This window comes from Sparus aurata, chromosome 18 (assembly GCF_900880675.1).
Source record: "Sparus aurata chromosome 18, fSpaAur1.1, whole genome shotgun sequence".
NCBI lineage: Eukaryota > Metazoa > Chordata > Actinopteri > Spariformes > Sparidae > Sparus > Sparus aurata.
In genome coordinates this window covers 18,383,274-18,404,117 of record NC_044204.1, presented here as the reverse complement: position 1 = coordinate 18,404,117, position 20,844 = coordinate 18,383,274, and the positions used below count along the sequence as shown (strand labels likewise).

The window sequence follows — 20,844 nt, the reverse complement described above, 5'->3', positions numbered from 1 at the left end:
CCAGTCGGTCTTTAGCAAATATGAGCATGACAGGCAAGAGTATGCAACAGTGCAAGTGTGTTTCTCAGCACATGTGTGCGTCACCCCGAGCCCACTCTGGCAGACACGGAGAGACAGAGAGAGGGACCTTGTCGTCTCTAATCCCTTTGTTTTGAGTCAGATTAGAGCTTTGCGAGGCGTTTGCGAGGCCTGCAGAATGTGGATTTAAGGATTAGTCTAATAAACAGAGGCTCTGTGGCACTCTGCAGCCCAGTGTGGAGATTACACAGGCACCGAGAGCAGGGAAGAGAGAGGGGTGGATTGTTCCCCCCCCCCCAATTCATTTCCATCCTGAAAAATGAGAGGATGAGAGGGGGGAAGGCACATAGAGGAGAAAATGGAACGTGGATGAGGTCTCTTCACAGTTCCTGATCAGTGTGGCAACTTTCATCCATCTTTTTCCCTGCAGGGACCACAGCTGTGAGTCACATATGCAGACTTTTGGATAAGTAACTCCCATACTCTTGTGTGACCTCAGCAATACTTCATAGTTACTGCAAGCAGGCAGGCTAATCACAGGGGACCTTCTCTCAGAACGTCGGCAAGCACAAATAATACACAGAGCATGTGTTCAGTACTGACTCAGACGGCTAAGTGGAAAACAACTATTAGTCTGAATGTCTTAAATTGTTCTATTTCAGTATGAGCATAGAAACCACAGAGGATATATCTTCTTTTAATTCTGTAAGTCATTGTGTGTCAGAGTAGAGGAACATTTGCCTGAAGTCTACAACTGATTTATCATGTGCTCACATGCTAATGAAACACTCAGTGCTGGCTGCACAATGTCACCGCACTCAGAAGCTAAGTTACTGTGCATTTGAATGCTGAAGAGACACAATCACACACTGGCATCATGAAAATATTTTTTTGTATTATTTGTGAAACCTGACTTCAGAAATGAGACATATTATGGTCATTCCCATGATCATAATGTTGTTATGGGTTACTACTATAACTAGAAACTAGAATCAGTTTTCCCATACTGTCGGCACCCCTCTGTCTGAAACACTCTGATTTAGCTCCTGTCTCTTTAAGGCCTCCTTCCTGAATACCTCTCCTATAATTGGTCAGCTCACACATGCCTGAACCAGCACCGCAGGGCAGCTGTGCTTAATCAGATCTTAAGTGACAAACTAGCCGATGGTCATAAATGATTCAAATGGCTGACATGGTGACATAGTGTGATGTCTAGAAGTCACAGAATTAAAGGGAGGACTAATGACAGCAGTGATTCCAGTGGGAGACAGGAGCTTCTGTTGGTGCAGAGTGTGACCTTTTTAACTTTAAAGATATTTTACATGCACAAGAACCTTTATAAATCACTGAAGGAAAGGACAAAACTGAAAAAGCACCCTACGGCTCCTTTAAGTGCATCAATATCAGTCAAAGACAATGTCAATGTCAAAAAAAACATGCCAGCTTAAACTCATACAAATAGTGACAATGCTTGTAAACACCGCGACCGATCACACTTAATAAGCAAGTGATTTTTTCCTATTTGGCTAAAAGAGGTGTTAGAGGTAATGGGGCGAGGTGTGTGGGAGCGCGAGTGATGAAATGTTTCCTGTCCCGCACGCCCCTCAGCTGTTGGCTCACAGATCATCTTGGATCCGAAATGGGCCGCAGTTTCCAGTTGAACTGGAGCCTGGCACGCGGCTGCAGCCATCCTTTTGCCTTGTGTGTATGTGTGTGTGTGGGTATGTATATTTGTGTGTGTGTGTGTGTGTGTGCGTGCATGTGTGTGTGTTTGTGTGCATCCTGCGTGCATGCGTGCACTTTCAATGCCACCCGAGATAGAAGACATGATTAATGACTCTTCATGGTGAGGAGCCCTCGCCGTCAGAGCCAAAGTCCAAAGCTCATACAAGGCAGGCTTGTTTGTGTGTATGTGTGTGTGTGTGTGTGTGTGTGTGTGTGTGTGTGTGTGTGTGTGCGTGTGTTAGAGAGAGAATGATAGAGGTCATGGTTTGTTAAAAGATGTGGATACATACAGGAATATTTATGTATGCTAATACATGCGAATACACACATACATACACCTATTTTAGTCCAGGAAGTAATCACAATGCCCTGCTCTTCCCCACACACAAACACAAACACACACGCATTTTTTTTCCACATCTATGCAGCTTAAATTTGTTATCCTTACAGTGAAATTGAAAGTATATTGTACATAACGAGATATTTGTCAAAAAAAGCTGTTAATTACTATACAGCATTCAGACTAATTACATTGATTCAGTGTGCGCCCTCAGAAAAGATTTTACTGGTGGAAAAAAAAAACAAATTAATCATAAGGATAATAAGGATTTACACTTAAAGATATGATATCAAGTCTAAGCTGCTCGTGAGGGAAATCTAAAGTAATTGGATGCTTTGATTAACTGTATGTATAATATTTGAATCTTAACCATATTTGGATCTCCAGCAGGACGCTCCTCCTGCAATCACAATGCACGCGGGATGTTTGGCGGCGTGTAATTGAGCGCCAGTCTCATCCAACGATTTGTTTTTCCTCTTCATTCTCACGCAACCTCTCAGTACTCCACTCTCTCGCCGTCTACTCTTTTGTTTCTCACAGTCACTCGGTGTCTTTCCTTCTTTGTCTTTGTGAACAAACTGTGTAAACAACTTAATTTGAGCAGCGGCACAAAAACAGCAGAAAATTGAGAGCAAAACGCTTTAAAGCCACAATTTTGTCTTTTGTGATAGCGGGGCCTTGTGTTTTCAATAGGCCATCGCTTTCCATTCAAATTCCTTTCAAATTAAAAAAGGGAGAGAGAGAGAGAGGGGGGGGGGGGGGGGGACAAGCAAAAGACACCAAATGAAGAACTTCATCTCCTGTTGACAAAGAGAGCTGGAAGAGTGGATGAATGTTCTGATGGAAAGGCTCCATGCTGTGTTTTATCAGGCTTTTAGCCACCAGTCTCGTTGGCTGATTATTGCTTTTGGTTTGGTTACAATTGAATTAAATGAGCCAGATAATGGCTGCTTTACAGGCTCCCCTCTATCCAACCATAATATAAGATAATATAAGATAAGATAAGGGATTCAGAAGAGACAGATGAAGTAAGGAAAATGAACAGAAGACACTTTGAAGAAAAGGATTTGTATGTCCAATGTTGAAAAGGAAAAAGGAAACACTAAAAGCACATGTGAAATAGTAGCTGTGGTTCAAATGATTTAGAAATTGCTGAAAATAAATGAGACCATGACAAAATGAAAACTATTGTTATCTGGATCTTTTTGCAAAAACTGTTTTTTTTACCTTTATCAGACCTACAAAGAGCATGAATGCATGCTGTGCATTAAGGTTAGAGCCCAGGAGTGGGCTGAGTTAGTTGACTGACAAAAAAAAAAAAAGGCAACTATTTTGATGATCAATGAGTCTTTTATGTATTTTTTTTTGTGACATTTTAAGGTCCAGCTTTTTAATTGTCTGCTTTTCTTTCAGTCTTGTGTGATTACAAACTGAAAGTAATCTGGGTTTCGACCGTTAAGTCAAAACAAGACTTTTGAAGATGACACCTTAGGCCTGTATTTAAGTCCCCAGATGCTCGGATCATATACATCGTCAGACTGCATATGTTTTCGGAGCTGATGATGGAAGTAGCCTAGAAGGGTTCTTGCTTCCATCTCATCTCTGTTGAGAGCTGCACGTGTTCAGTACCGATCGGACCGTGTGATGTGGTCTGACCTGATCACGTGACTGGCTTTTCACGACATTTGCTGCTGGGCATTATATTGACAGTCACATGTTAAAATCGTCTATTTAAACCTGCCTGAGAGTACTTCTTTGATTTACTGCCGCCCCTCAAATGCCAAATAAATGTTTCAATTCATTAAGTGCGTTGTGGTTGTTAGAGATTACACGATTTGGAGGCTCCATATAGAGAAAAAACAAACTTTTTGAACAAAATAAAAGTGTTAAAGTGCAGTGTTTGACTGACGCTATTTAATTTGCATTTGTTTAAAATTTATCATCACCAGAAGCTAATAAAAGGTTTTAAATAGGCTGCTGAGAATGTCTGACCCATCTACATTTCCCAGTTTTAAAATTGGGGCCCAATTGCATTTCTAATAGATTAGCCCTGCCTTAGGCTTTCAGCAAAGCAGGACATGCATTTTTTCACTATTGTCTGCTTTATAGACACATTTTTGAAAAGACTTTGTGAGAAAATAAACCTGAAGAATAATTACTCGTAGCACTACAAGTACACTATACACCACACTGATATAGACCAAAAAAAACTTTAAACTGTATAAGCTCTGCTTTAGTTTTGTCTTGGCTGTGTCAAGTGTCAGTAAGTGTCAGGATAGTTTGTTGTCTATACAGAGAGAACATGCCCTGCTTGAGCCTCCTCTTCGTTAGCTGCAGTCGGAGACATCTGGACAGGAAGCCTCCCACAGTGTGATGGCCCTGAACAGCCTCTATACCAGCACTCACACAACGCCTCCGTGCTTCTTTGTCTGATAAATGAGTGCAGCGGCTGGATGGAATCTTTGCAGCTAATTGTCTTTGGGTATCTAGCCAATGAACACAGAACCATTACGAATGCAGCGAAATAATATGCACAGCCGAGCCGGGTCGATTGCGATCAGCAGAGCCGGTTTGTTCCTGCAGCACTTTTCTTCGGGGCGAATTTGAGGCTTGACGCAAGAAAACAGAAAATACCTGAGGCAATTTCAAACCATAATTGCACTAATGTACCTACTGCTGAAACATCTCTGACCCTCTGTTGCTTTTCTGTAAAGGCTGAATGAGTTAGCCTCCTCAAAGTGTATTGACAAAACTTTAATAGGAATGTTTGCAATTTTGATTTGTATAAAAGTTTTTGTCTAAAAGCTGCGAAAAGTTACATTTTTTACGTGAATTTATCCTTTGATATTAATGAGTGACATGCACATTATCTGGTGCCATTCTGTCAAGTGACATCATGATATGAGCATCTGTACGAGCCAAGAAATTCAGTATGAAGCTGAGCAAATGTTACTTTAAGGTATCTTTAAGGTCAAAGATCTTCTCAGTTAGTAGATCTGAGGGCTGTTCAAGTTCATTCAATCTATTTATCACTGAAGCTTGTTAAGAAGCATTAGGGTTTTTCCACATCAGTTACAAACACGGTTGAAGGACGTGATTACACATACGGTTTAGCTGGTGCGTCTCGAAATAGCTGCAGTCGTATTTAATCTCTTCGGTGTGTTACCACCGTTTACCTCGCCGCCTTCTTTTCTCTGATATTTGGACTTTCAGAGGTTGATCGGGTTGAACGGGAAACCATCGTGCTTGATGCTCGCTAATCCACTGATGTCATTAGCTTCCTATTAACTGGGTGTGATTTCTAGTTACACTGGATTTGCATTGTGTCATTTTCCATATTTTTCTTCCCAAGCGTCTTCTTTGCAGAGAAAGGCTATTATCTGCACCTAACTTCACCTCTGTAATTTTGAAAATGAATTCTCCACCCTCCCCGGCGTCTTCCAATTACTTTTCTCATTCTGCCTGGATTTCATGGTCACTTCACGGTCGCACGCATGTCTCTTTTCTCCTTCGTCTAACCACCCTTTTTCGCCTGTCATGGGAACGCAGCTACTTTGCAGGCTCATGTCGGGTGTTTGCGCGGTTTTGCATTTGTGTGTACGTTTGTCTCTCGTCGTGTTTGCATTTGAATTTTGCGATGAATCCGGGGAAGACTTGGCGCACACCGGGATTTCATGGTGTGCCACCAGTCATAATGACAATAAGTCATTATACTTCTGATAAATGAGATAATCTGCCTCAGTGTGATGATCAGCGGAGGTTGGACCGCTGTCACTGGAGTAATTAACAAGAACAAGTTTGGAGTGTATGTATGCGCTTCAAGCGACCTTGAGGAAAACACCTGGGTGGGTGGAATGTGATTGATATGCGTTCCAGATCCTGTGATTGACCCCCTCGGCGTTCTCCGCTTTATCCATCTATCTCTCATTCCGTGTCCTTTCTCCTCCGATTCAAGTACCGCTACACCTACAAACTTCTCAAGTCCTTTTAGTTTGACTGAAAGCAAGTTTTTTTTCTGAGAATTTTTAACTTTTTTTGTGACCATAGAACCTTGGAATGTACTGCTTAAACCAAACACTGGCTCCTAAAAGGGCTTTGAACGTTTGTCAAGAATGTCACAAAAAGTCCTACACACTGGACTTTTAGCGCTCCATTTGCTAAAAGATAGTTTCAACACATCGTCCTGAAATCACCTCCGAGCTATTGTTGCTGTTCCACTAACTTCTGTTACTCGGTGTGAACCCTTATTCAGCATTTCTTGCACCCGTCTCTAAATAAATAAAAATTGTTCTGTGGTTTGCTATCTATAGTCTAATCTAAATTAGAATACATTTCACCACTTGCTATTAGAGTTTATTACTTAGTAGAAACCAGAGTGTCATGTAATATTGTAGGACATTATTGACTTATTGCAGATATGTCCCGGTGAAGCTTACTATCTCAGTACACTGATGTCATTCTAGACAATAAAGTTTATTGTTATCCTGCCGCCTTTACACGTCTTTGTCACAAATGTTTGATAACCATATTTGAGGGATCTTTACAAAAAAAATCTTGTGTATCAGGTAATAAATGGATATCTGTTTTTACTCCATAACTCTGACCTCGTACTGATCATCATATTTCATTGCCTAAATTTGCTCATTCCTCACAACTTTTCAACATAAATTGATGCCCTTGATTCTCGACCTTTAGAAACGATCTGCAGGGAGAAAAAAAGCTTCCGAACAAGCGGAGGAATGGAGGTACATACGGACATTATTGTAACTCGGTTTTTGTGATTTCCACTGAATCACGCGTGTAATTTTTCCAACTTCGGAGCTGTCACCTCCGTCTAAAATGTCTACTCGTCAGGACTAATGTGGTTTGTTAAAGGTCACTGAAAACAGAAACATAAAATAGACAAGAATGCTAGATCATTTTAAAAATGTACCATCCTTGCATCGTGATATTCAGGGACCATGCAGAGCATTATGTTATCACAAATGTTAAAATTATCCAAAAGTACTAGCGTTGGTGTGTCCCTTTTTTTTTTTTTACACTTTGGAGCTATAGGCTGGGTGTTTAATTGCACACACAAAGAGAAATCAAACCTCTTATCTACCTTTTGAAATAAAGGTGATTCATCCGCTATTTCCCCAACAGTTCCTCTAACGTAATCATATCATTAACCTATCATATACACTCAACAGACGTACAATTTACACGTACACATACACATACACACAAACATACAAAGTCCTGTTTGCCCATCATTTGCATAATGCCAGTCAGACTGTCCCCACATTTCCCGAGCCCATATCCCTTTCTGCCTCCTCTCTCTCCATTCAAGGTACCAACACATTAAGGTTGAACTCCTAATAGCCTGTGTGATGGATGCTGGAGCATAATGAGCTCTTTATGAGACTTAATACCTACTGTTAATCAATGGACATAGCAGGGCACTTTTCAATACTACCTTCTAAGCATTTTAAAATGAGCCCTCATTGAATAGATTGACTCACATTCTGTGAGCCCTTCTCTCTCTATTTCTCCCGTCTCATTCTTCCTCTGTCCCAGCATGCAATTAGTTACATCACATATTCTGAATCAAATCATGCCTGTTCTTTAGAAAGGCGCTTACGCTCCCACTCTGATATCAATACACGCTGTCCAGGCTGAGAGATATTTTGATGAAAATGCAGCGCTACACTGTAATGCAGTGGGTGGACCAGACTTTCCCTGGCCCGGAGCAATAGAAACATGGATGACCTATTTATTACCATAAATATCCCATACAGGCAGCTGCTGGAAGCGTTCCTGTCAATTACTGCTGGTTGTTGTATTGTTGTACTTTGATCTTTAGCTGCTAATGTAATGCGTTGCTCAAGGCCGCAGCACTAGCATCATGCTGTATTAGCATCATAATCACGTATAATCTGCATCCACAAGTATAAGATTTGAATAGATTAAAAGTGCGCCGGTTGTGATGCAATAGAGATGGACTGATCGGACATCAGCGTTGAGGAAGTGATGTCAGGGTGCACATGTTAAGTCGTTTAACACGCTGCGTCAGGGCCAAGTAATAGTGTTATCTCCAAGCAGGTACCTCCATACTGTATATGTGTTTGTTTCTTGGTGTTTGTGATGTTGTTCATGTGTAGGTGTGTGTGTGTGTGTGTGTGTGTGTGTGTGTGTGTGTGTGTGTGCCTGGCTGTGTTTGATTATCCCTTACAGCCTCTAAGGGAGCGGGATTCATTCTCACTCTGATAATGAGGGAGAGACTAGCAATGCCCTCAAGTCATTTCTCCTCTTCTTCGAATCTTCCTGTTGCATCCGGCTGCTTTTCTTTCTTTCTTTCTTTCCTTCCTTCTTTCTTTCTTTCTTTCCTTCTTTTTTTCTTTCTTTCTTTCTTTCTTTCTTTCTCACCCCTTTACCTTTTTCCAGTCTAGATAGTCTCTTAATTTCATAATTTCTTTTAACTCTGCCCCATCTTGCCATCGTTGTTTCCCCCCCTTGTGTATTTGTCTTCATGCGTCGGTGATATCCCTTTAGAATGACCTATGTCTGTTTTTTATGTCATAGATTTAAAAGCTGGCTGACCATTTTTCATCAGCGCGGTCGATGGCTGTCTATCTCTGTGGACCACAGCGCTGGCAGCTCTGTTTCTCCCCACAATAGTCTTACTTATCTCGCATCAATACTCCGATGTGTTGTATATTTGCCTGGTTGCTCAAATGTCCATTCGCTGCACTCCCTCTTACCTAACTTTCCCTGTAGAGTCTCCGGGGAGAGACTGAGTCACAGCAGTGCATCCATTAATTTTATACCAACCCTTTTTCTGTCTTCTCTTCCGCTCTCTACATCTCTCCTCTCTCTATCTCTGTCTTCCAGGTGACTGAAGTGGAGATTGACATTACGGAGGCCCGCTAGGAGGCCCCTCCATCTCCCCCTGACCACCTCCTCCTCCTCCTCCTCCTCCTCCTCTGTTCCATCTCTTCTCCCTGTGTCCCCCCCTCCCCACACCCAACCTCAGCATGGATCTGAAGGATCGCAGGCACCGCTCCCTGACCAGGGGCCGCTGCTCCAAAGACTCCCAGTACAACACTGCCTCCCTGGATACAGATGAGTGCCGTGTGCCTACGCAGAAGTCCTACAGCTCCAGCGAGACGCTCAAGGCCTTCGACCATGAGCAGAGGCTGCACTACGGAGGTTGTGTGACTGACCTTGTTCACCATGAGGCTGATGAGTACTCCAGGCAAGGTGGGTTTGTAGAGCAAAGCTTCTCCTTCAAATGCTTTATCACACTGTATGTTACGGGCTAGATCCATAAAGTGCTTGACAGGAGACAGAACACAGTCCACTTTATGAGAAAGGAGTGGACGTTTTGTGAAGTAAACTTATTTTTCTTTCTTGCTCAGAGTTAGTTCAGAACGTTGATGCCACTCTCATGTCTGTACGCTAACTGTGTACCTGAAGCCAACAGCAGATTAGCTTCAACCCACGAAAACAGACCTCCCACGGGTGGACGTCAGTTGGCCGTGGGAGATTGCTGCTGACATGACGCAGTGCAAAAAGTTGTAAAAACAACAGCGGCACTAGAAAATTGCCCAAAATGGCTGCAGGAGATTGTTGTTTACATGATCCAGTTTAAAACGCTCGAATATAAACAAAAAAAACAGCAAGCAAGAAGATGTAAAGACGTGACATAACGTGCACAATGTAGTAACCTATAGAGTGTTAAGTAATACGTTTCTACATTCAGAAATATTTTGGATCAATATTGTTTGCATTTTATTTATTACATTTTAAATATTTTATATTTAAATTTTTCCGTAATTTATGAGATAATTTAAATTATTTTTTATCATTTATTATTGGTCATTGACTTACATAAGCTTTTATCTCAGGTTGCACAGATTACAGGGATATGAAGCATTTAAAGATACTCCAAGTAATCACGTTACAGTAAGCTAAGGGTCCATTTCTGTTGCAGAAGGCTATGGGGGGGAAACAGCTATCCTTGCTCTGTTGAAAGTAGAGATGTTTTTTCGGACTGATCCGATACCAGTGAATTCAAAAATAAATTAAAAAAATGTTTAACAGCTGTATACTACTAACCCTGGATGTTTTGGATGTTAAACAAGAAGCTTGCCATTTATGGGTATTTGCTTATGCAGTATCTGTTAAGATGCATACAGGTGTACTGGACGCTGCTGGGAAGTAGCAGCGTCTCATTTCTTAAAGAATAAATTGCGTTGCATTGGATCAGTGCATAGACACAATTCCAACATTTTAGGCATTATCGGAAGCATTTCCAATACTGGTATGGAATGAGAACAACTTGGTTGAAAGGGGAAAATATGCCTATCAGCTCTTCTAACGCTCATGAGTGAATACGTTATATCCCGTTTTATTTGTTGGAAAAACAAAGTAAAGAAGTACTAAGTGAGGCAATCTGTGTACAGCCACATGCTATTTTACACTTTTTGTATGGATTAAATAAACACAGTTTTGTGCATTTATTCAGCTAGCTGTGTCCCCTCGCTTCTTGCCTTTAAACTAACAGACGCCTGTCATTAGCTGCATTTACTGTTCAGTCATGAGAGCTGCATCAATGTTTTCATCTCCCTCTCTCCAAGAACTATTTCCAAAAGAACTAATTTGCATTAATATTACATATCATTATAAAAGCATAGAAAATATGTTTTTGCGGGCTTCGTCATTAAATAAGGAGCATATCAGATGTGATATGGCGCCAGGGTTTTAAAATACTTCCCAGATATAACAGATAATGCAAGTTGCCAATTGCAGCCAAAAAGCAAAAAAAAAAAAAACAGAAACTCAAGGATATAGCAATTTCCTGACAAAGTTTACCAATTATTTCTGCTCTTAGTGCAGCTCCAGTAAGCAACTCATTTTCCTGTCCAGCACATATGGTTGAGCCAAGCATCGTTTTATAGAGCCCTTCCAGTCTCACTCTCCTGTCCTCTTTCATTACTTAAACATCTGCTGTCACACATTCAACAGTCACATTGTTGCACATGGCGATGTTTATTCAAGCTGTATTTTACTTTTAGCCACTGAGTGTTGCTTGCGAGGCCTCCGTGGCAGGCTGTTAATGTAATCGGATGGTGTAAATGTTGCACTTTGCAGCGGAGGACCAAAGCAGACCTTTAGCACTGGCAAGCCCATCATAATGAACTTCTGTATCCCCTGGTGAGCGAGTGAGCCGATAGGCCGATAGGTCATCTCTAAAGGGGTGGGCCTGCTCTCATAGGCACGTCTTTAAACTCTGTGTCTGTGTGTGGGTGTGTGTGTGGGTAAACATGTGTGTGTGTGTGTGCACATGTGTGTATTGCAGGGGGGACATGAAACAGGCAGTATTGATCCCTGGCTAGTGAAAGGAGTCAGACTCAATGGGATTGATCTTTGCTAAGCTCTGTTTTCTCTGCATGGACACAGACAGGAGAGGAAGAGGGCTCAGAGCAATACAATACAACAATGCAGAGTAGAGATGAATAACAGTAGCATCTGACGCAAAATTAAATAAATAGATGCTGCATATGTTGGAGAGTATTCATTACAGATTGTAAAGGTAGACACGTCAATGTTTCATGTCTGGCTGTGTGTGGCTTCAAGCACTGAGTGGAATTGATAAATCTGACAGTATTTCAAAGAAGGAAATGTTTAACGGCTCGCGTACAGAGAAGAATGTATTGCAAGCGCAACAGAAGAGCATACTTTTGCTTCTGCGGAGGCAAAGTTAACGGCAGAAAATGGAGGATTGATTGGCGGGATGGATGAAGGACTGGAAGTCAGTGGTGTGTGCCGTTAGGACACACTCCACCGCCACACCAAGCTGACCTCACACCAGGCGAATGGCTGTTCGATACCACAGTCCTCTCAGCCTATCAGCTCCCTCGAAAGCCCAGAGCCACAGATGCATCGTGGGAAGTGTGGCCACAGGAGACCAACAGTGTTGCAGCACCATATGGACTGTGACACCACGGGACGAGGACTAGTGCTGGAAGGAGGGAGAAGGAGAAGGAGTTGGAGTGAGAAAGACGCGGCGAGAGAGACAGCAGATAAATAGAGTTTTCGCCGTCTTTCCACCAAATATTTGTGTAACTCGTACGTGAGAGAGTGAGGGATTGATACAATGTGTTCCTCTTTTGAACAGCTTGCATGTCATAGGCAAGATGGTGAAAGAAGACAGAAACTTTATTTTCTTCGGCAACTACCAAAATTGGACAAAAGGGAGACTGATTTCAGATGATGTCCTTGCTGTTTTATTGAATATCCCAAAAATGGTTTGGAGGAGAGGCTTGATATCTGAACTGACCTGCGATATAAGTAATTCATGCACTGATGGGGGCCACACTAGAAAATATGATTAACTTTGATTAAATTATAATGATGTTGTTCTTGTGGTCGGGCGAGCTTTCACTGTGTTTCTGCTGCTTGTTGAGAAGTTTTGAGGTCAACCGGAGTTATTCTCAGACTGCAATTTGGTTTTAATGGTTATGTGTATCGCAACCAATTTACAGTTCTGCAGTGCGTTAATACATATTGACTCGCCCTTACATCTGTGAGACAAAAAGGTGTGAGTCATGCACAGGTGGGACTGGGGCAACCAGTAAGCAATCACACAAACTGTTGCTGAGGTTCATGTGGAGTATCTTATCGACTCAAATGCAGTAGTTGGAGAAAGGATCACACCCCGCTCACATCTATATCCATGATTTTTCACGTTTGGTTGCTCCAGCTTCATTACCCTGCAAGTGCAATAACAGCGCTGCGAGTGCACATTTTTCGCACCTCATTTTTTGGGGGTGGTTTGTTAATTCTGAAAGTTGATTTGCATTGAGTTATGCAGCGCAAATTATTGGGAGTATAGCAGATGTCCTCAACTCGTGTCCCGAGCCAAATCAAGGATTTTTGTGTGAGATTGTTCTCGAACGGCACTACAAGAACTCAAAACGCTTTTCTTCAATCGTCAAAATAATCTTTTCCTATATACAGTATGTCTACATCTGCACAATAGTTCTGCTACAGCCCACTCTAGTCGTGGTCTTACTCCAAAGATATCATTGCCCTCTAAAATAACTTACTTACTGCACATTACTATGCATGAAAAGCTTCACTGGAATTTCTGTGTTTCCTGAGGCATAAATTCAACTTTAAAAAGAACATCACCTCCCTGTGGAACCATATTCGGTGTGTGTTTGGAGTCTTTTTTGGGGGGCTGCTGTATATTTGTGTTTTGCGGCTCTGGACTTACCTTCCAGCCCATTAGAGAAACTGTTTGCTCCTTAAAAAGGAGGTGAGAGGAGCTGATGTCATGACCTTTATTTAGCCTCGTCCCGAGGCTACCTGCTGATAATGTATTCCTCCCGCATCCAACATACTTGTCCTGCAGTTTTGAATTTGTGGGCCGAAATGTGGCCCCGGCTGGTGTGCAAATTACTGTACAGATTTTATCTTAGATCTATTTATAACTGAGGGTCAAAGTTCTCAAATATCATCAAGAAGTCAAAAATTTTATTCAGTTGGTTGGCTCAGTCTTGTTCAGCATTTCAGTTCAACGATATAAATGTGTTCAATGAATTCAGTGCTAGCTCCGATATTATAGTGGGCGGAATATCACCAGAGTGACTGACACCTGCTGCTCTTTGCTGGCTATCTTTGGCTGTAGCCAGCTACCGTTAATTAGCTCAAGGCTCAGTTTAGTGTGGAACCAGTGACCATGAATCAAAAGAGGGGGAGTCACCGCAGGCAATGGTGCACAACTCAACCGGATTTAGCAGAGAGTGCACCAGGCTGGACACTGAACTGGCAGCCTACAAAAATCGATGTGGATTGAAAGACAGGGGATACAGTATGGAGGCGATTTACAACAGCTGTGATCAGGGATATGGCTCTGGTGGCTCTGGGGATGAGAAGACAGGGACAGGAGAGATTTGCAGCAGGAGAGAAGGGAGAGAAAGTTTGGCATCAGCAGCAGGTGAAAACAGCAAGTAGAGGCAGAATCTTCTCACATCTCACTCTGGAAATAAAGGTTTTATTTGGATCAAACTTGAGGTGATTGTGGAAAGACAAGACATGCTAACGTCTGTAAATGTCTCTGCAACACAGTGCAGAGACATCTTGGATATATTGTCACTGTTGTTTCTGAGCATTCTGTTGATAATTCTGCTAAGAACTAAAATTCTGACCATGTGTTACAAACTACCCATTTTAAAAAAGTTTTGGTGTTGTGCTCGTTGACAGGGGTCGAGAGTGGGATCGAGAAAAGGGTAATCATTGTTGTGCACTGCTCGTGCTGCTGCACCCCTCTCAATAAAAATAGCAATGGAAAATGGTGATGAGTGTCGCTGAGATCAACAATGATGTACACGTTTTTAACACGTCTTAAATTAACATATTTGTTTGATCTTGTGTCATGTTAGTTGGCTGATCCCAGCAACCGTTACCGCAACTTCCTTGTCAACTGAAAATAACATCAGCAGAATTGATCTAATTGGACAAAATTACCATAATGTCAGGCTGAAGTAACTTGGCATGATCGTGTGACTACAACTGAAAAGAGTTGGTAAAGAGATGCTGTTGTATTGTACAGTATAAAATGTTGAAATCCCCTTCTTAAAATTATGCACATATATCTACATCAACAATTGTGAACATGCGCAAAAGTCTGAGTGAATCCATTTTCTTTTGAGTTTTATTTTCAGTCTTTGAACAATCGCCGTCCCAAGCGGCTCCTCACAGATTTTGATAAAGCGGGTTTGGTTGTGTTTTCCAACAGACCCCCTGCTTTCATTGGATCTCAACTCCACTGTTTCCCCATTACACACTTACTACCTAGTCCGCTTGGGTAAGCACAGCCAAATAACACATTCTTTCCTCACCATAACATGCAACAGTCTGGAAAGCTCATTACAAGTGTTCACTATTTAACACCACAGAACAACATATTTGAATACATCAGCGAGTCCAATAAGGTACAGATCTCCAGGAAGTATCGGGGAAAGCTTTGTCCGCATGTTTGCTTTATTTTACATGTGCAATGTTAACTATTCTCACTATTCTCTTCTATTTCATGTCCTTCCAACGTGTTAGTTTAGGCTGACTATGCCTGGATCACTGCGAAGCAGATAATCCTGTGGCACAAATACAAATGTGACAAATGTGTAAGCTCTGATATCCCACACGGAGCAGTGCAAAGAAGCATTATACACCTCTGCTCTCTCTTTGTTTGTCACCTCTCCATCTCTCTGATCTTTCAACCCATCCTGTACATCTCCTTGTCTCACCCCGAGTCCCACTTTGCAGCTCATATTCAGCCCATCCCAAGGGTGTGTCATCCCTGCAGGTCCACCTCGAGGCGATAGGCATTATCACAGCCACTGCAGTCTCGAGATGCTTTGTCCTTCCCTTTTAGAAGGATCTAAATGAGCCCTTCTACATTCTCCTCTGCTGCTTTGCCCCCAGGGATGGAAACCACACAGAGAATCCGCCACCCACCCACCTGTCTGCCTTGCTGCCTGGACAACACTAACCATCCTCTCCTGTCCCTGCTCACTCTACCTCTGTCTCATCTCGCACTTTTTTTTCACACTTTTTTTTATGGCTTCTCTTGCTCTTCTGTCACACCTTTCATTCCTGCTCTCTCTCTGTCTTGTTCTTATTTTTTCCACCTCTCTCTCGTCCTGTTGTTGCTTTAGTGATCACCTCAACCATGTGTTATGTTTGGGCCCTCTCTGTGACTTTGTTTGTCTTTGTGATTTGAACTCTTGACCCTCTCATTTCCACAGACAGATTCATGTGCTAACGTAATCACAGTGAGCCCATTCAGGCCTTTAAGAGCCGACGGTATAGCGAGAGCATAATGGCCGTGTTTGCCTCATTTTGCATTCCCTTTCCTCCATCGACTTTGATGTGACAAATGACCACGGTAGCCAAGGATGGCTTTGTCCAAAAAGAACTCTGCCAAACTCTGCCACTCGCATCCTGGCATGACTGCATCCACCGCCTGTCTACAAGGCTGAATGGCAGGAAAAATGCACTGCTGGTTGGTCGGGAGGAGGCTTTAGCCGAGAGAAACATCCTCTGCTTCCTCTGTCCTCTCCATTCTTTGGGGAGAGAGGACTTCCAAGTATCTGAAAGAACAGCAGCAGCCACTGCAGCATCCTCTCATAATGTGGCCTCTTCAGCGAGATTCAGGGGCTCACCCCAAACACTCTGGAGAGAGCAGCCTCGTATGTGACTTGTTTGCAGAATGCTCCACGATGGGATGAGAGGAACCTGCGCGACTAAGATATAAATGTGATTTATCAAGTCCTTGACTCATTTGAGTCACTTCTGTTTTTTACAGTCGACAGAACTATCTTTGCTTTGCTCCGTAACAGCAAGGTGGTGCAGCGGTTAGCACTGTTGCCTCGCGCTGTGTGTGGAGTGCATGTTCCCCCCATGCTTGTATGGGTTTCGTCTGGGTTCTCTGGTTTCCGCCACCATTTACACATGCACATAAGGTTAATTCTCCAGTCAAGGCACTCCTGACCAAGGCTCAGATCTGGAGTTGGTCCCCTGGTGCAATTGTTGCCCACTGCTCCCCCGTGATGGCTTAAAGTCAGAGTACAGTTTTGCAATGTTGTACATTGTCACAACATGTAAATACAGATTCTTCTCACTGTAAACACAGGTGGTACAGGGGAAAAGTTCTCTCCAGGTTTTGTTACCTGGCAGTGGAGCCTCCTGACTGCTTCCAATGAGTACAATTCGCGATGTACGCCGGTGGGAAGCCACATCTTGTTCTTGTCACTTCAGAAGCAGTTTCTTTTCCTTAGTCATGGCTCCTGCACAGCGATGTGTGTGTGTGCGAGCGTGCTACGCCTCCTGTTGAAGCTTATCACTTGCAGTGGCTGATGACACTGTGTGTCACAGGGGTAGCATGCATCTTTCTGCAGCACTGCACAGACAGTGACAGGGAATGCAGCACGCACAGGTTTGGACATTCAAAACTGGGAGTAAACAACTCTGAAAAATCCACAGAAATAAAATAAAATACAGAATGTGTGTCCGTGCGCTACTTTGATGCCTGTGTGTGTCCTGGCATTCCATTGGGTTACAGTCAACCTGGGCTGCCGATGATCAAAGAGAGAACAAAGCAGCTGCATGCTATTAAAAATAAATGGTGGTGAGATTAAATGCGATCCCTCCCCTCTTCCTCCGATCCCTCTTTATCTTTGTCTTCTCGCTGGCATTCTGTGCCTCTGCCAGCTGCTGACACTCAAAAGCATCCCGTAGCTGCAGCAACAGAGCAGAGGAGCTGCTGAAGAATATCCTGGGGCCGACTCCACACTCCTTCGGTCCTCGATGCACTCCCACTCACCCCCATCCCCATATTCGCTCTTTTAGAGACAGGAAACGGCTCTTGTGGGTTTGTATGTGTCGCCCCAACACATGCAAGGAGGTCTGTAAAGGGGGACGCAGCTCAAAGTAACATCTGGTCCAGCATTTGTCACTCGTACACAAACACACACACAATCCAAATGTTGTGTCTCCAGACTACACCAGCTCTGTTCTGCGCATCATGGACGTGAGTGATTAATACTTGCTTTGGGAATGCATGGCACGAAGCACAGGTCTATCAGAATCTCATGTGTCCCCGGGGTTCACTCTATAACATTAGCCACACAAGCCAGAGTACACCTCAGCTTAGTTTGTCAAACCCTGTCTGTGCTATGAAAGCGACAGCACTAGCTATTAACAGGGATGCTGGCGCAGGTGGATGCACACACACATGCAAACACTGGGTAACAAATGAGACAAATAATAGGAAGAGGTCGGGGAAATGCATGCTGAAGGTGCCAGCTATTTAGCACCGAAGCTGGCGCTTGTTCGCACACACACACATACACACGGTAACACACAACGCAATTAATTGACAGAGTCTCTGGAAATGCATGCTGACATCTGCAATTTTCTTGGACTAAAATCATTTATTAGACAATGTTGTGTGGGTTTTGTGAGAGTTGAGTTAATCTATGTTTACTATGTAATGACCCTCTTTGACTCTGCTTTGGCAGCTTTTGATAAATGAGGCAGATTGTAAATGTCAGTGTTATCAAGTGTTTTTTTTTTTTTTTCTCCCTTCCTCAGCCGAGTCACTTGCTTCATGGGCTGTAATTAAACATGTTCCCCGGGCACTGAATTTAAATGTGTGTGTGTGTGTGTGTGTGTTTGTGTGTGGCGTGCGCATGTGTGTCTGTGCGTACAAGCGCCACCTTCGGTGCTAAATAGCTGGGTATAGGCCACGTTTCTGATACACACGTTTGTTCTGACGCTCGCTCTGTCCCTTGCTTTGGTGACAAAAAATGATACCGATGCAAATGCTTTTGCCTTCTAGCTGATGTGGCTGCATGTGTACATAAACTTCAGTCACTGTAAGGATTACCATACAGATGAAGACGTATTGCGAACGAAGAAAAATTAGAAATGCCATGAGGAGAAGGAACAACTGCGAGTGATGATGGAAGACGCGGTGTGCGATGTACGAATATAAGTGACGAGGCAAGGAATGTCACAACACACAGTGGCTTCTCCACCTTCTGACACATTCTATATCAAGACAGGTTGACATGAAACTGTATTATGCCTACACGTAGTCACATATTATACTCTATGCAAATCTTAAGGGAAGAGTCAAAAGGTTTTTCTTCCCGTTAGCAGCAGGTTGAGTCGTCAAAGAAATTTTAATGATCTCAGAAATATCTTGTTTGGCCTTGATGATACGCTGTTTTGTCCACGGTACAACCGAGGTTTGAAATTCAACATTTCCACAGACTGGCTCCACTTTGCTCTTCTCCTTCTTCTTCTTCTAGCTATGACGCAGTCTGTGGAAGTGTTAGATTTAAACTGTGGTTTCACCTCAGACAAACATTTTAACATTCTGTCATTTTGGGCTGACAGTAGACAACAGAGACAGTTTTAGCGTGCTATATCAAGGTGGGCTGTGAGGCTAGAGGTTAAAGAAGCTCACTAGAGTCCCAAAGGATGCTGGTTTGACTCCCCGGCCAAACCGTGCAAAGTCTGGCTGTCTGTGTCAAGATCAGATGTAAAATCCTGCCACTGTGCCCTCGCGACTGACCGGTCTATTGCTGTGTGCTTTTTTGGAATGGGATGTTTGGTTGGGTTTAATGCAGATGATTAATTTCCTCACAGGGATTAAGAGAGTAGTATTCTCGTCTAATGTAGAAAAAAGAAAAACAATTTGCAGCGGAAAAATTGGGAGGTAGTGAAGCAGCATTCCTATTATTTCTATCATTTATTTAATCTTATATAAATAAATAAAAAATAAAACAACCTTCATCCAGATTTAACATAATAACCTTGGCCACAAATCTTTTAATTGGACGAGTCTAGTTCTCAAATAATGGCCGTGATTTACAAAAATAAAAGGTAGTCTTATTAAAAAGGCGAAATATAACGTGGCAAAGTAAGTGGATGTCTTTTATTGGATAAGCTTGGTTTTGAAATAAAATTCAAACCCAATCAAGTGAGACCACCCGTAGCCAATACCAATATTTACAAAATTAGTAGGCTGTCTTCGGGTAAACCTTCGAGAAGGGTCTGGTGGGGGCGGGGCTTTGGGTCGGGATCTGTCGGACATAGATCGTTCTGTTTAGTCCGTCGGTCTGTCTGTCTTGTAAACTGGAGTTAGCAAATGAACTGCTGATGGGAATTTTGTGAGTAGGCTGGCTAAATCTCGTGCCAGGCAAAATTCCGGATTAACCAAAGAAAATTAGAGGAGTGTTGCGCTGCTTGAGTTAAAGGTATTTCAGTGTCCCGAGGTCAGATCCATGTGTCGGAAGAGCGTAGCATCGCGCATTGCTGTCCGTTACATTGTCTGTTTCATTCAACCACCAACCACTAGAATTCCCAAAATTCATAAATTCCCCTCCCAAAGTCGGCTTCACATAAATAAGAACTTACTTACAAAAAAAACTAACCCACACATACTCTCTGAATCCCACAAGAAACCTTATATCACATCAGTATTAAAGAATGAACAGATGTATTATTCAGATCAACACATTACTTACATAAACACACTCATATTCAAATATATAACATTTATTAGTATTCCTGAATGTATACTGCAAAGGATCCATAGCTGAGCAGTGCAGTCTCTCCTATTGATCTTGACCTACTTATTCATAAGTGGGGTCCCCCTCCTCTCAGCATTAATTCATGCCCCCTCTCCCCGTCCAAACCTCCAGACTAATTGAACGCATTAAAAAAAATATTTACTTAGCAGTGGATGCCACATTAAGTTTTCAGCATTCTTGAAAAGCCTTTGATTTTTAAAGCAGTTTCTGAGAAGGCGTAGGTGGAGTGCGAAGTGTTATGAGCAACAGTGCGCAATGTGTCTCCATCTAGTCAACTTTGGCCTCCTATTCACGGATGAGAGGTGTTTCACTGCTTCGCGTACACCTCTCAGTGACAAGACCTCCTCGAGAGTGCATGGTGTTGTGTCATGTCCTGTCATGTCCTGTCCAACCCAGACTCTTGTCCTGTGGGCAGGAGTAGAACTAGCCCAGGGTTGGATGACATTTGTCACACCTATTTTTGTCTCCTCATTAGGAGACGGCTCCGGCGGGAGCCAAAAGAACGGATGTCATCTAGGAGGTGTGGGAAGTGTTTGACCATGGCACTCCTATTTGGGCATAACTGTTAGGTTGTTACCACGCCACTAATGGTTCAGTTAATGACATGCC

General features: G+C 42.8%; 1 protein-coding gene across 6 annotated transcripts in view; it reads left to right on the top strand.

Annotated features, from left to right (window-relative positions):
- The window catches only part of tenm2a (teneurin transmembrane protein 2a), a 220,720-nt gene that overhangs the window by 44,928 nt on the left and 154,948 nt on the right, over positions 1 to 20,844 (top strand). For 4 of the 6 annotated variants that reach the window (XM_030395922.1, XM_030395923.1, XM_030395920.1 and 1 more), the window contains exon 2: positions 8,957 to 9,325. In XM_030395922.1, the coding sequence (XP_030251782.1) occupies positions 9,100 to 9,325 (226 nt within the window). In that variant the 5' untranslated portion in view covers positions 8,957 to 9,099. Of the gene's footprint in view, positions 1 to 8,956; positions 9,326 to 20,844 lie in introns of those variants that run through there. The other 2 variants (XM_030395924.1, XM_030395925.1) reach the window with 1 other exon arrangement.